Source organism: Gobio gobio (genome assembly GCF_949357685.1).
Source record: "Gobio gobio genome assembly, chromosome: 4".
NCBI lineage: Eukaryota > Metazoa > Chordata > Actinopteri > Cypriniformes > Gobionidae > Gobio > Gobio gobio.
The window spans coordinates 60,182,186-60,196,136 of NC_137100.1; the positions used below are offsets into that span (position 1 = coordinate 60,182,186).

A 13,951-nucleotide genomic window follows, 5' to 3' on the forward strand; every position below is an offset into this window, starting at 1 on the left:
ACACAGACCAGGGTCGTAACTTTGAAAGTTCACTATTCAAGAATGTTTGTGGTCTCTTGCAGATCACAAAAACAAGGACGATCCCTTACCACCCTGCCTCAAATGGGCAAGTCGAGCGGTTCAACCGTACACTCCTTCAGATGATTACGGTTCAACCGTACACTCCTTTTCCCCTCTGGCTCTCAGCGAAGGCGGTCGCATTCTCTCCTCTCTCCTCTCGTCTCCTTACTCCCTCCTCTCCTGCTTGCTTCTCTCGTCTCGTCTAGTCTACTGTCTTAAACTTGGGAGACTCTCCACGCACTGCTCTCGAACTAAAAATTATGGATTTGATCAACTGGTCTCTCAACGCAATTGACACCATCTTCTCGACGAGAAGCTTGGGTTCGGGGGAACCTGACTGCCCTGCTGGAACGTTTGCTGCTGGCTACACGATGGACGCGTGGGAGAGGTGGCATGTTGTGTGTCTAGCGGCACTTTCCGTAGAGGACATTGAAGACATCTACCTATTCGGATTCATGGTAACAGGGTTTCTGCTGATTGGATCAGGCATTGCCCTGGGATATCGAAAAATTCAGAAAGCGGTGACAGCTGTTCAAAGCTCCACAAGGCTGCCCGTCATGATTGAAGCAGTGGGCAGAGCGGTCATCTCCCAAACTGGGACCACTAACCGCAACATGGATAACATCATGGAGTTGCAACGCAAGATGGATATCATCACGGAAAAACTCACTGCTTTGCAAAATGGTTTCAGAGACCAGAACGAACTAAGAGAGTAGGCATAAATTGTGGCTACTCGCTCCCAGACCAAACAAATTCCAATCTTATCTGCTTTCGGCTCCCTCAACCAGCACGGCCTTGGCCAAGGCCGCTGCTGAGACAACAACTCCTCCAGAAGAGCACTGCAGGAAGACGCTCTTGCACTCATCCCCCAACCACCTGCTGACTCGGACTGGGATCTGATCAAGGTTGTCTCCATAACAACGGGAGGACCGAGATTATGGTGCCAGGCGTGACTCTTCAGGCCTACACAGACATGCACATGAACTTTACAGACACACACACACTTATGCACACACCCATCTCTCACCTTCGCCGCTTTGTACCCCCAGTCTGACAAGCGGGTCTGTGACCAGCGCCTGAGATGGCTGTTGGACCGGGACGCCTGGCTGTGCTGGGACACCTCAACCCCCACAATTCCTCTCCCCTGTTGCAAGTCGTGTTTCATGTCGTAATGTGTGCTTATGTTGCTGAGATGTTTTTTTTACTGTTCTCAAACTGTGCTCCCGTAGGAGCATAGTCTGGGGGTTGTTTTTTTTTCATCTCCTCACCCCTACCTACCTATCCTCATGTTATGCTGTATTTTCTGTCCAACTTAAGATGGCGCCGCAAATGGCGACTCGGTGTGACTCGCACAACACCAAATACATTTCACTGCCAGCTGTATACTTGTATGTAACTGTGTACGTGACAAATAAAACTCTTTGAACTCTTTGACTTTTGACTTTGACAAGGAGATTAAATAGGGAACAAACAAAGGAGGGTAACGAGGGAAGACAGGTGGGGCAAATTAACCAATAATCAGGAAACAAGGTGGGCGGGGTTAGACAATGGACACGAGCACATGGCACAAAGAAACACTTAACAAGACATGTGCTCACACCAAACATGACATGAACATGCAGCTAATGAGAACTCACCAGCTGCATGTTCACACAAAACATGACAACATGACAACATGACGTAGCACGTAGCCAGTGAAAAAACACCAACCACGTGCTACACAACATAAGACAAAACATGAAAGCACACGGCCGATGAAGACATGAACCGTGTGCTACACAGAACACACAGACAGAAGAGCAAACGCTCACAGGACAAAACAAACACGCGGAGCATGAATGTCCGAATCCCAACACAAAACTGAAACCCAAACTAGACCGAAGTGCTGGGATCCGAACACCACGCCCCGCACACAAAACACAAGGACAGAAGAGCACGCAGCTTGAGCATGCTCAAAGCTGCGCGCTCACACGAGGCAAGACAAACAATACAGGAGTGTCAGGGCTCTGTCACAAACCAAGAGTGAACTAGACCGAAGTGACAGAACCCTGACACACGACTCCGCAGTGACGCTGCTGACCTGTTATCTGGTAACATCTGTCACGTCACTGCGGAGTCGTGAACGCGGATTGACAACACACCGGGAAGAGAAGACAATGCTGAATAAAGTCGTAGTTTTTGTTGTTTTTGGACCAAAATGTATTGTATAAGCTCTCGGACTAAATCAAAAATTTCTTAAACTGTGTTCCGAAGATCTTACGGTGTGGAACGACATGAGGGTGAGTCATTAATTACATCATTTTCATTTTAGGGTGAACTAACACTTTAATACTTTATTTTGCAGTGTCATTGTAACAAGTAGTAACTATAGCAATAACTATAAATTGTGCGTAATTACATGCAACTAACCCTAAACCAAACCCTATCTATCCATCCATCCATCCATCCATCTATCTATCTTAAAACACTAGATACACTATATTGCCAAAAGTATTGGGACACCCCTCCAAAATTATTGAATTCAGGGGTTCCAATCACTTCCATGGCCACAGGTGTATAAAATCAAGCACCTAGGCATGCAGACGCTTCTACAGACATTTGTGAAAGAATGTGCCGCTTTCAGGAGCTCAGTGAACTCAAGCGTGGTACTGTGATAAGTTGCCACCTGTGCAATAAGTCCATTCGTGATATTTCCTCACTACTAAATATTCCACGGTCAACTGTTAGTGGTATTATAACAAAGTGGAAGCAATTGGGAACAACAGCAACTCAGCCACGAAGTGTTAGGCCACGTTAAATCACAGAGCGGGGTCAGCGCATGCTGAGGAGCACAGTGCGCATAAGTCACCAACTTTGTGTGTCCTTCAGATTAGCTCAAGAACAGTGTGTAAGAGCTTCATGGAATGGGTTTCCATGGACGAGCAGCTGCATCCATGCCTTACATCACCAAGTGCAAAGCAAAGCGTCGGTTGCAATGGTGTAAAGCTCGCCGTCACTGGACTCTAGAGCAGTGGAGACGTGTTCTCTGGAGTGACCAATCACGCTTCTCTTTCTGGCAATCCGATGGAGGAGTCTGAGTTTGGCGGTTGCCAGGAGAACGGTACTTGCCTGACTGCATTGTGCCAAGTGTAAAGTTTGGTGGAGGGGAGATTATGGGGGGGGGGGGTTGTTTTTCAGGGGTTGGGCTTGGCCCCTTAGTTCCAGTGAAAGGAACTCTTAATGCTTCAGCATTATTCCAACATGACTGCGCTCCAGTGCACAAAGCGTCAGTCCATAAAGACATGGATGAGTGAGTTTGGTGTGGAGGAACTTGACTGGCCTGCACAGAGTCCTGACCTCAACCCGTTAGAACACCTTTGGGATGAATTAGAGCGGAGACTGCGAGCCAGGCCTTCTTCCAACATCAGTGTCTGACCTCACAAATGCGCTTCTTGAAGAATGGTCAAAAATTACCATAAACACACTCCTAAACCTTGTGGAAAGCCTTCCCAGAAGAGTTGAAGCTGTCATAGCTGTAAAGGGTGGGCCAACTCCATATTAAACCCTACGGATTAAGAAAGGTTGGAATTTTACAGTAAATTCTACCGAAAACAACCAACTCACACAGCAATATGCACCCCGTTGCTAGGAGACGCATGGTGAATGAAAACAATGTGCTCTAAAATTAGCTCAAAATATAAGACATGTTTGATACCTTCCGAATGGCTGGATTTATAGTCTAAAGCTAAAAATTGCAGTATGTGCCCATCACTGCATGATTTTCTGCAAAATCGGTCAACCCTAACTGCCCAAAATCGGCATACTAGCTCTGACTTTCAGCAACTAGCCTACACTGGGGGAAAAAATGGTGTAGGATTAACTTTGAAACAAAAAAAATTGCTAGTAAATTTTACAAAAAGTTGCAATAATTTATAGCAAATACTATGGTAACTACATGTAACGTGTCACAATGACACAATAAAGTGTTAACAAAACAAAAAATTTAATTGCCAGTGAAACGTCAGCTCTTCCAGACTGAATGTGTAGTGTGTTCCAGCCCTAACACATTATTACACTAAGATGGGAAAACATATTCATCAATAACATCTAAAAACAAAAACATCACAATGCCAAACATTTATAGCTTTCTCCATAGAATTTGTGCTTCTGTTTCAGAGGTTTTACTTTTCCCTTAACCCAAAATGTTCTAACTCTTCTTTCTCTGTGAGTTACAGCGTATTGCTTTTTGAAGTATATATTTGCCTAATCTGATTACAGATCATTGGATTGTCAGTGTGCCATAAAAAAGTGCTCTAGAGGAGAGAGCCGCTGTCCAGCCAACAATGGCAGTCTCTCCAGCCAGCAATGCACCTGCCGCACTCCAACCAGCTCTCCTGTCTCACACAGATAACACTTCCTACCCTCTCTTCCATTTTTTATGTGTGTGGGTGGGGGGTGGGGGGGCAAATATAAGGATTTATGACCCCTCCAGCCCTTTTTTTTGGAGACGGGGGCTCAGACAGAGTGGGAAAAATTTAGCATGCAGCATGTGAATTGGTTTAGACGTATAAAGAGATCAGGGCTAATCGGTTGGCACCAGAGACACTTCTGCATTCAGCCTCCTTTCGGGGAGGGCAACGGAGCGCGGGAGTGAATGCATGCGAGAGAGGGAGGGAGGGAGAAGCCCATGATCTGCTCCATTGTGATAACAGATTTAGGCAGAGTGTGGGGTTCCGATAAGGAAAAGCACACTCAATAGAAGATTAGCTGCATACTTGGAGTAGAACAGTGAAGGAGAGGAGGACACTTGGAAAGAAGAGGAGACGTGGGATGTGTTAGTCATGCTGAAACGGATTCGGTTTATTATTTATTATTAATAATTACTCTCTTTTCAACGTGTTAAAATTTGCTTTAAATATCAGTTGCTGTGTTATAGAGCTTGGGTCTAATCTTAGCAGATTTAACCATTTAAAACACATCACAGCACAATATATTGATGAAAGAAGTCTTAGATATGCATAGTCCCAAAAAAAATTATAAAGTGCTTTTCACAATGCGCATCGTTTCAAAGCAGCTTTACGGAAAATCATGATGCTAGTGTTTATAATATCTTAATATCTTCATGCCTTAGAGCTGGTGATAATATCGTTTTGTGGCGATACACGCAATCAAGCAGTTGAGATTTGCTATTTAGTTTATATCGAACTATATGGGAGTATACTGTACGTATGCAGATAAAGTTGGTCTTATATTTACAACTTTGTATAAAGAGCTGGGCGATAATATAGCAACAATGTGTGCCATTTACTTTTGCTATATATGGCCTAGCCCTAGTATATGGCCTATTATTCTACATGAGTGTACTGTTTGTGGATAAACTTTATATACAGAGCTGGGTGATAATACAGTTACATTTTGTGCCAGAAAAAAAAAAAATCAAGCAGTTGAGATTTTCTATATAATATATATATATATATATTAGGTCTGTGCGATATTGAAGAAAAAATGCGATATCCTTGTTAAATAATGCAATATTCGACATGCGATACGATATTGCTTTAAGTGTGTAAAATCCTTTTCTTTCCCCAACTGATATCTTTCACTTAAAGCATAACCGACTGTGTTTACATGGATACTCATCAAGACAGCCATTTTGATATAACTGTGTGTGTATTTGACAGTTCGAGTGTGTAACAAGACACGAAAAAAAGAACAGCTTGTGCGCACGTTTCGGTGTGTGTGTCAGACAGCAGACAGCACGAGACTGCAAGGAGTTGTTTTTTGCAAGTTATTGCGTTTAATAATTCTTTTTGACGTCAAGCAAGTCACATAAGTAACAGTCGTGTGCTCAGTCTATTCTCTGTTATATGCGTCGACCTAAAACGTACACTTTTCACAATGTTGAAGTAGCCTATTAAAATCATTCAGATATTGCGTGCCCTTGCGATATGCATATTACGATATGTACATTTGCGATATTTCGATCATTTCAATATATTGCGCAGCCCTAATATATATATATATACACACACACACACACACACACTGTAAAAACTAATTTGTTCAGTTTACTTAATTCAATTGTGCAAACCTGTTGCCTTAATTCAATTAAGTAAGCATTACTTTCTTAAACCGTGTGAATAAATTAATTGCTTTGTTTTACTATTTTTGGCTTTATTTTATTATTTGTCTTTTGTCAGTATAACCCCAATAACGACAGCAAATAAAATTGTAAAGGTCTTATTAATAAATAAAAAAAAAATCCTTGTTACCATTGTTGTGTTCATCTGTGTGTGACTCACTCAAGCATGGTCAATTGCTATTGTCACAAATATAGAGGGAGTATATCAACCCAATTAAAAGGTTATGCCATAAATATCAGCAATAATATGTTAAAAGATCATTATTTGACATGAAATATAGTTATGTTATATATAATTAATTCACACACATATATATATATATATATACATAATATTTATTACTTCCCTTCTTTTGAAATCAGATAACTATGATTTCTTGTTGCATCGCTGCATTAATAGGAAGAGAATTACAATAATGTGAATGAAGTTCCAAGTGCCGAACTAAAGGGTACACTAATCACAATTATGGTGAGAGGTAGTGGAGGAAATTAGTGAAAAGTCTATAAAAAATTGCCCCGCCTCAAAAACACTTTGCCCGCCCGCTAGTTTTTTGCTTTGTTTTTTTGCTTTGGCAAAATGGTACTCAAACCAGTCAAGTAATGTTTACTTGGGTTTTCTAAGTAACAAAGGCATAGCACGCAAATAGTTCAGATTACTTAATTGTTTTAAGTAAGTTCAACAAATTATTGGACATTAAGTAAAGTTTACTAAAAAGTCTTAGTAAGAACAACTGTTGGATTTTACAATATATATATATATATATATATGTATATATATATTTTTTTTGTGAGTATACTGTATAGCCTATATCCAGGCGTGCGCAGAATTCAGCAGAAAACTCATTTTAGTGTCCGTCAGAAGCATACACAATCGCGTGCGTGATTGTGAGAGGTAGTCGGCTGCGCTTATTGATGTGAATTTTTTTTTAGTGAGAGTGATATTTTAAAATGTCTAAAATAAAATTGACCACGGAGGAGTTAAGGAAACATCACTTGTCTACAAAAATTACTTATTCATAGCTATTAAAAATAGTAAATTTATTAGGTATTTATTTATTTTGCTCTATTGTTGAATGTTATGAAATTGTTTATTTAATGATTTGTCTATACAATTGATAAAGCAATATTTTCTGTCTTTTAGTGGATGTAGCCTACAATAAGAGAGATCTAGCTAGTTGTTCTATTTGGATATTGTAAACCTAAAAGTTAAGAAGTGAATATTTTATATTTTATTTGTAATGTTTTCAGTTCCAATATTCTTCGATCTTTTTAACACATTTAAAATGCCGTGTGGCACTGCCCATATCCCATTTTATATATTGAGCTGTGCGAAAAATAAATCGTTTATGGTGTATTTGTGGTGTATTCTAAACACTGTTAGTTTTGTCAGATACTCAAAGTTATGATGCCTGATGCGTGTTGTTTGAACATTAGATCTAAAACAGAAGGGTTCGTTTAAATAAGCATTAGTAGCCATTCACACACTCGCCATATGAGCTTTGCTTTTCCGTGTTTGGTTTTAGGATCACAAAGTTTCCTTTTTTGTGTTTGCAGTTGTGATTGTGTGTTGTGTTAAATGGCGATTAGTACAGAGGGCGGTCAGCTGCTGATTTCAAACGGGTAAAGTGGTATGAACAGCTGCCGTAAACTCACTCTTCCTCTGTGATGATGATTCGAACACGGCTAAGTGGGATTTAACTGAATATTTTTTTACTCTTTAGGTCAAAAGTGGTCTATAGACCAGAGTGATCGGAACATAAATGATGGATATGCTCATTTGCAGTGTTACATGCATTTATCCAAAATCATCCTATAATAGGCTGAATGTCTCAAAGTAATGGTCAGGTCTTATTTCACCCCAAAAATCAAAAGGAAAATTTTTTTTTTTTCATTTTGACCACCTGACTTTAACACATTTACCCCCCAAAAAATATTCATTAATATAATGCTAAAAAAAAAAAACTCTTATTCTAAATACTGTAAAAAATAATGCTCACTATTTGAAAATGTTTTTTTTTTTTTTATTAAAAAATCTGCATAAATTACATTTAAAACAACATATATTACTATTGACACTGAGATTAAGTGCAAAATGCAATGCAAAATGAAAAAGATTGGTCCTAAACTAGACTATTTTCTTCATGCAAAATATAATCTCTTGGTTTTGGGGTGAAAAATGACGTGTTTTTTACATGTTTTATGAGATTCGGCCAGTTACGAAACATTTGAAATAGTCTGTGCATATGAATCATTTTAATCAATCTTGTCACTTCTTTAAATGTCTAATTAAAATAAGATCCATTTTTCTGAACTGATGTTCGATTGTAACAAATCTTTGTGCACCTGATTGGTCACTGACGAGTGTGGATTTTGACTCCAAGATGACCTCTGGCCAAAAGTTAAGCTGTGTCTACAATCCCCTCTCTCGTGTGGCTTGGACACTTCCAGAGGTCATCGCTATGGTCACACAGCTCTTAAACTGCCGCTGCAGTGAACAATTATCTGACCACAACATGAAAGCCAATCAGAGCAGACCAATACGTTCACACACGCTTTCACAAACCTGATGACATTTGATTGAGATATTTTAGTGAATTCCAAGAATGTTTTTACTTATTCTAATATAAAACCGATATAAATAATAATTTTCAAGAAACACAATTATATGATTCATGAGAAAAAACAATCTAAATTTTTTAATAATAATGAACGCACAAAAATAATCTTTGGCAAAACATATTTTGTATTTGTAAATGCAGAGAAGTTTAAACAATAACATTTTCCATTTAATAAATTACAATTTAATGTACAACTAGTTGCATGTGCTGCATCCATTAACAGCATAAATATTAAATAAAAACATTAAATACAATCAAATAAATTAACATTAGAAATCTGAGCTTCAATCTCAAACAAAACATTCTTGAGTTTTTAGGAGATTAAATTATATTAATACTAAAAAGCATTGGGGAGATGCTTCCAAAAGTGCATTCTTGACAATGCTTATGTTGTTCAGGGTTTTCCGCTCGATTACGCATGACAGCAATTTTGAAGTACTGGTGAATAAAGTGTCTCTGGGTTCCCACCGGATCATTCATTTCCAAACGGCATGGTTGTGATGTCATAGTGAACATGAACATTCCGAGTTCCGGAAATCCACTCCAGCGTCGTCTCTCCATGGCGATGGAACTTTCAAAAAAAAAATGTCACAATCACAGAATCCTCACGCCTCAGACCAGAAGCGTACGGTGGTTTAGTTCTACCACGCTTCTGAACTGTCGCAGCTGGACCCGGGCGAGGGTGGGTCGGTGTCGCTGGTCCAGGTGCGGTCGGTGCGCAGGTTCTGCATGTTCCCCGTGAGCAGCGTGAGGAGCGCGGCTTGCGAGTGAGTCGACGGCTCTCCGCCCTGGCTCTCCAGCAGAGTCACCAGGAAGTTGATGTAGCGCATGGCCAGCCGCAGGATCTCGTTCTTGCTGAGCTTTTTCTCAGGCGGGTGCGTGGGAATGAGTTTCCGCAGCTCTGCGAAGGCTGTGTTAACATTATGTTGGCGCCAGCGCTCTCGTGTGTTGGTGAAAACCTTCCTGGTCATGATACTGCGGTACTTCTGCAAAAAAAAAAAAAAAAAAAAGACAGACGTCATGCCATTGCATTTTACATATCGGGGGAATTATTATTATTTTTTCTTTCAATGAAATAATTCTGTTACAAACAAGCAATATCTTACCACTTTCCGTTGTCTTGAGGCTCTATGAACGTTGGTGCATCAGGAACAAATTTTCTGGCATGAAAAATCCCCAAAATAGTCCCGACGGCAGGTGAAAGCAGCAGTGGAAAGATAAAATGCTGTCAGGTTATACTCGCCCGCATCCGTCCTCTCGCTCTCACTGAACCCTTGGACAAACTCCTCAGACAGAAAACGGGGTGAAGGAGAGAGAGGATGTGAGGGAGGGGTGGGGTTTGGCTTGTGCCTCTCATTTTTATAGTCATGCTGCTGTGACGTCGCAGGGTGTGAGTGGGGGAAAAGATTTTGCATCTGCCATTAATGCGTTTAAATTGATTAACATAATGCATCATGTTCTCATTCACAGCTATAGCATTCAGGGGTTAAATACGAGGAAATCCAGCTTTTGACCAACTGAACATGTAAAACAAACTGCAGTCTAGTGTTTAAACCAAACGCGGCACATTAATAAAAGCTTTTGTCTCATGCAGCGTATCCTGGACTTAATCTCGACTTCAAAAACTCTTAATTCTATCCGTTTATTTTTTACATTATTAAATTATATAAATTCTATGACTTTTAATTTATAATTTAATCTTGACTTCGTAGCAGTTTCAAAACTATGTATTAAATACGAAATATTCATATTAAATGATATTTGAATGATATTTAACTTTTTAAATTTCCATTTTCATATAAACAGCCCAAACTAATTAAAAGGAAGGTATAATCCAATGATTAACATTCTAACAGCGTATTTAACCAAAAAAAATCACTATGCTTCTAAATAGTTTTGACAATTATTTTAGTGTTTTGATGTTTAATCCACAGAATAATATCCAATATGATAATGTTTTCCTCTTATAAATCTTCACAATGCAGATCTTCTCGAATGGCACTGAATGAACCAGCATATACCATTTTTATTGACGCGAGTTTAAGTTTATTCATTATTATTATCTTAAACACTTCCACAACAGAAACGACGGACTATTCAAAGCAGACTTATTGCCCATGAGCTCTAACAAATACGTGGCCGTTGTGCAAAATGTGTTTCTCTCTATTGTTGGGATGCTGGACGTCCACCTGCTAACAGATCTATTACAGCCACTCCGTCCCATAGTGAAGTGACATAATAATGAAAACCTTCCTCTGATTGGACAACTCGGTGCCAAAAAACCCACAGCATATTCACTCTGACAGAGTAATAATATGGGTTTTGTCTGAATGATGGTAATCTTGTTTAGCATGTCCTGGGGCTTCACATAAATTACACTAGGTTATGACAGAGGCAAGCTTGTGGATCAGCACATTCTTTGGGGCCAAGGTCTCCGAAGCCCCCTCTTGCTCTCTCCCGCACTCTCAACCTCCCTTCAGATCAAAAGCTGGTGTCTCGCTGCAGCAATTGTTGCGTTAAAAGTCTCTCTGAGAATTGTGGGGGATTTGCATAATGGGATTATGGAGGGATTAGGAGTCAGGCAGAGGACAGACACAGTTAGAACGGAGTTGAATTCACGACTCCATTCATACAGACTCGACCGCTCGACACTCCCTGCACCTGCAGAGCTGCCTTTCAGATAGGCCAAAAACTTCCAACAACGCGCAAACCTGCCCCGAAACGAAACTCTCAAACTTTCGGCCTACCTGAGCTCCGGTTTCTCGTGGCATGTCGCAATTGTTTCTCCAGCAATGCAAAATGAAGACTTCCAGATGTTTCTCCTGTGAAAACACTCCAGTAATCTCTCAGATTCAGTCCAAAGTCTGCAATCAAAGGTTATAGCTGTCAATATGAATTCAAATATTTATCATCAAATTCTTATTATGATACCACCAATGATCAGAGCTGTGCAATTCAAATGAACTATCAAATATGTATAATTTTCATTTAGCTTCGAGAAATTCCAAGACAAAGCTGATATTTACATGAATTGAAAGCAACTGAGAACCAAATTCTCATGAAATAAAAAATGAGCAAAATATGATAAATACAATTCTGCTTTAAAAATAATAATATATATATTTATAAATTACATAATTTAAATACATCTAATATTTATATTATATATTTAAACATCACACACACATATATTTTAAATATAAACATTAATAAATGTTAACAAATATTAATTATATTGAAATAATATTAATTTATTATTCATATCTTTACATTTTCAGACATATATAGCAACAATATATTTATTATTTTAAATATAAATAATATGTTAACTAAAAATATATATATATATATATTGTTTTAGTTAACATATTATTTAGATTTAAAATAAATATATTGTAGCTCTCTCTCTCTATATATATAGCGCTACAATATATTTATTATTTTAAATATAAATATGTTAACTAATATATATATAGCTACAATATATTTATTATTTTATTTATAAATAATATAATGTTAACTAATATATATATAGCTGCAATATATTTATTATTTTAAATATAAATAATATGTTAACTAAAAATTATATATATATATATTTTAAGTAAACATTATATTATTTAGATTTAAAAGAATAAATATATTGTAGCGCTATATATATATATATATATATATATATATATATATATATATATATATATAGCGCTACAATATATTTATTATTGTAAATATAAATATGTTAACTAATATATATATATATATATATATATATATATATACACACATACATACATATACACATACATACAGTATATATTATTTAGATTTAAAAATAAAAATATATAATTATATTTTAAGTATATACAGTATATTATATTATTTGTATGATGTACTGCATATATATAAAACGGGTGGAAAAGGAAAAAAACAGCCAATTAGCAAAATAAAAGCAAGTAACTTACTGTGGGGTCAGTGGTTTGTTCAGACTGCCTCAGCGAGGACCTATTAAAGGTAGGAACATTTCCCAACTGTTCCTATTTGAGCATTTAGTACACTGTTGACAATGCAGTAAGAGTGACAATTGATTTGACCCAATGCTTGCAATGAAGAGAGCGGTTAAAAAGGGTCAGATTTGAACAGCATGCTCTGTTCTCACAGCTTTTTTCCATCTGAAAGAGCGCGGTGATTACGGTCACATTACTGACGTGTTTATTTAAAGCGCTGTGTTTTACTGCCTTCGACTGGACACACGTCTTCCCCCTCACGCCCTTGTGTCCGAAAACTGTGGTTTTATTTGCTTTTGTTTGTGTAGGCAAACGTGGCAGTTCAGATGGTGTTCGAGTTATTTATGGAGGTTGTTTGGTGTTTTACAGAGGCTGAGACTAACAGGGGGTGCAGAGAGAATGAAAGGGAGCGTGATGGAGAGAGGAAAATGCCCTATGGGAGTGTCTTTTCTCGAGCTCATTCCTGCGAGGGGCTGCCGTCAGACTGCTGGCGCGCTGAGATAAGCCCCTCCGACCCCCATCACTCTCCCTCTCTTCCTCCTCCTCTCAACGTGCGCTGCTTTCTCGCTGCTCTGACTGTCAGAGATAAGAAGATTGTCCTGTAATTGAATGACTATCTTTCTATCACACTCATTTAAGAAAATAGCGAAGGGCTGGAAACGTGTGTGGTGTGGGAGATAAATTAATGGCCACTGTCACCATAGTCGCCAAACGACATCCAGACCGGTAATTTAGAAAATGTTTTTTTAATGCCAATCAATTCAGCTTCACATCCCGAATGATTTATTCAGTTCCAGACCGGTACACAAATGCGTAGCCGCAGCGCGACCTCCTCTAAATAAGCCATGTTGCAGGAGTAACGTATAGCAAGAAATGCACGCAGTCGCATGTTTGTCAATACAGTGGCACATCTGAATGCAGATGCACTCTTTACACCTGCTTCTGTGTACATACTATAAAGCTAACAGATGCATGTGTGCACACGTTCACTCTCAACTGTAGGTCAAAGGTCAGTAGATAAAGGAGCCACGTAATACTGCGGTCGTAATTAGAGGAAAAATACAACACGGCACTAAATACTTTTGAACAATCAGAGCTCAAACCCTCTGCTGTGTCCTATGTATGTTTAAAAATATAGTTAAATCTAA

At 38.6% G+C, this 13,951-nt stretch overlaps 2 protein-coding genes across 2 annotated transcripts in view; both read right to left on the bottom strand.

Annotated features, from left to right (window-relative positions):
• The window catches only part of LOC307125617 (UDP-glucuronosyltransferase 2C1-like), a 24,326-nt gene extending 11,348 nt beyond the window's left edge, over window positions 1–12,978 (bottom strand). Inside the window, exons 1-2 of the mRNA XM_079815618.1 lie at window positions 12,762–12,978; window positions 11,547–11,663 (exon numbers count right to left, since the gene is read on the bottom strand). The gene's annotated coding sequence lies outside the window, so the exon portion shown is untranslated. The remainder of the gene's footprint in view (window positions 1–11,546; window positions 11,664–12,761) is intronic.
• tal2 (T-cell acute lymphocytic leukemia 2) lies at window positions 8,208–12,978 on the bottom strand. The gene is made up of 3 exons (XM_079815620.1): window positions 12,762–12,978; window positions 9,906–11,663; window positions 8,208–9,785 (listed from the first exon to the last, which is right to left on the bottom strand). The coding sequence occupies exon 3, from the start codon at window positions 9,768–9,770 to the stop codon at window positions 9,441–9,443; it is 330 nt and encodes a 109-aa protein (XP_079671746.1). The 5' UTR covers window positions 9,771–9,785; window positions 9,906–11,663; window positions 12,762–12,978; the 3' UTR covers window positions 8,208–9,440.
• Window positions 12,979–13,951: the final 973 nt, after the last annotated feature.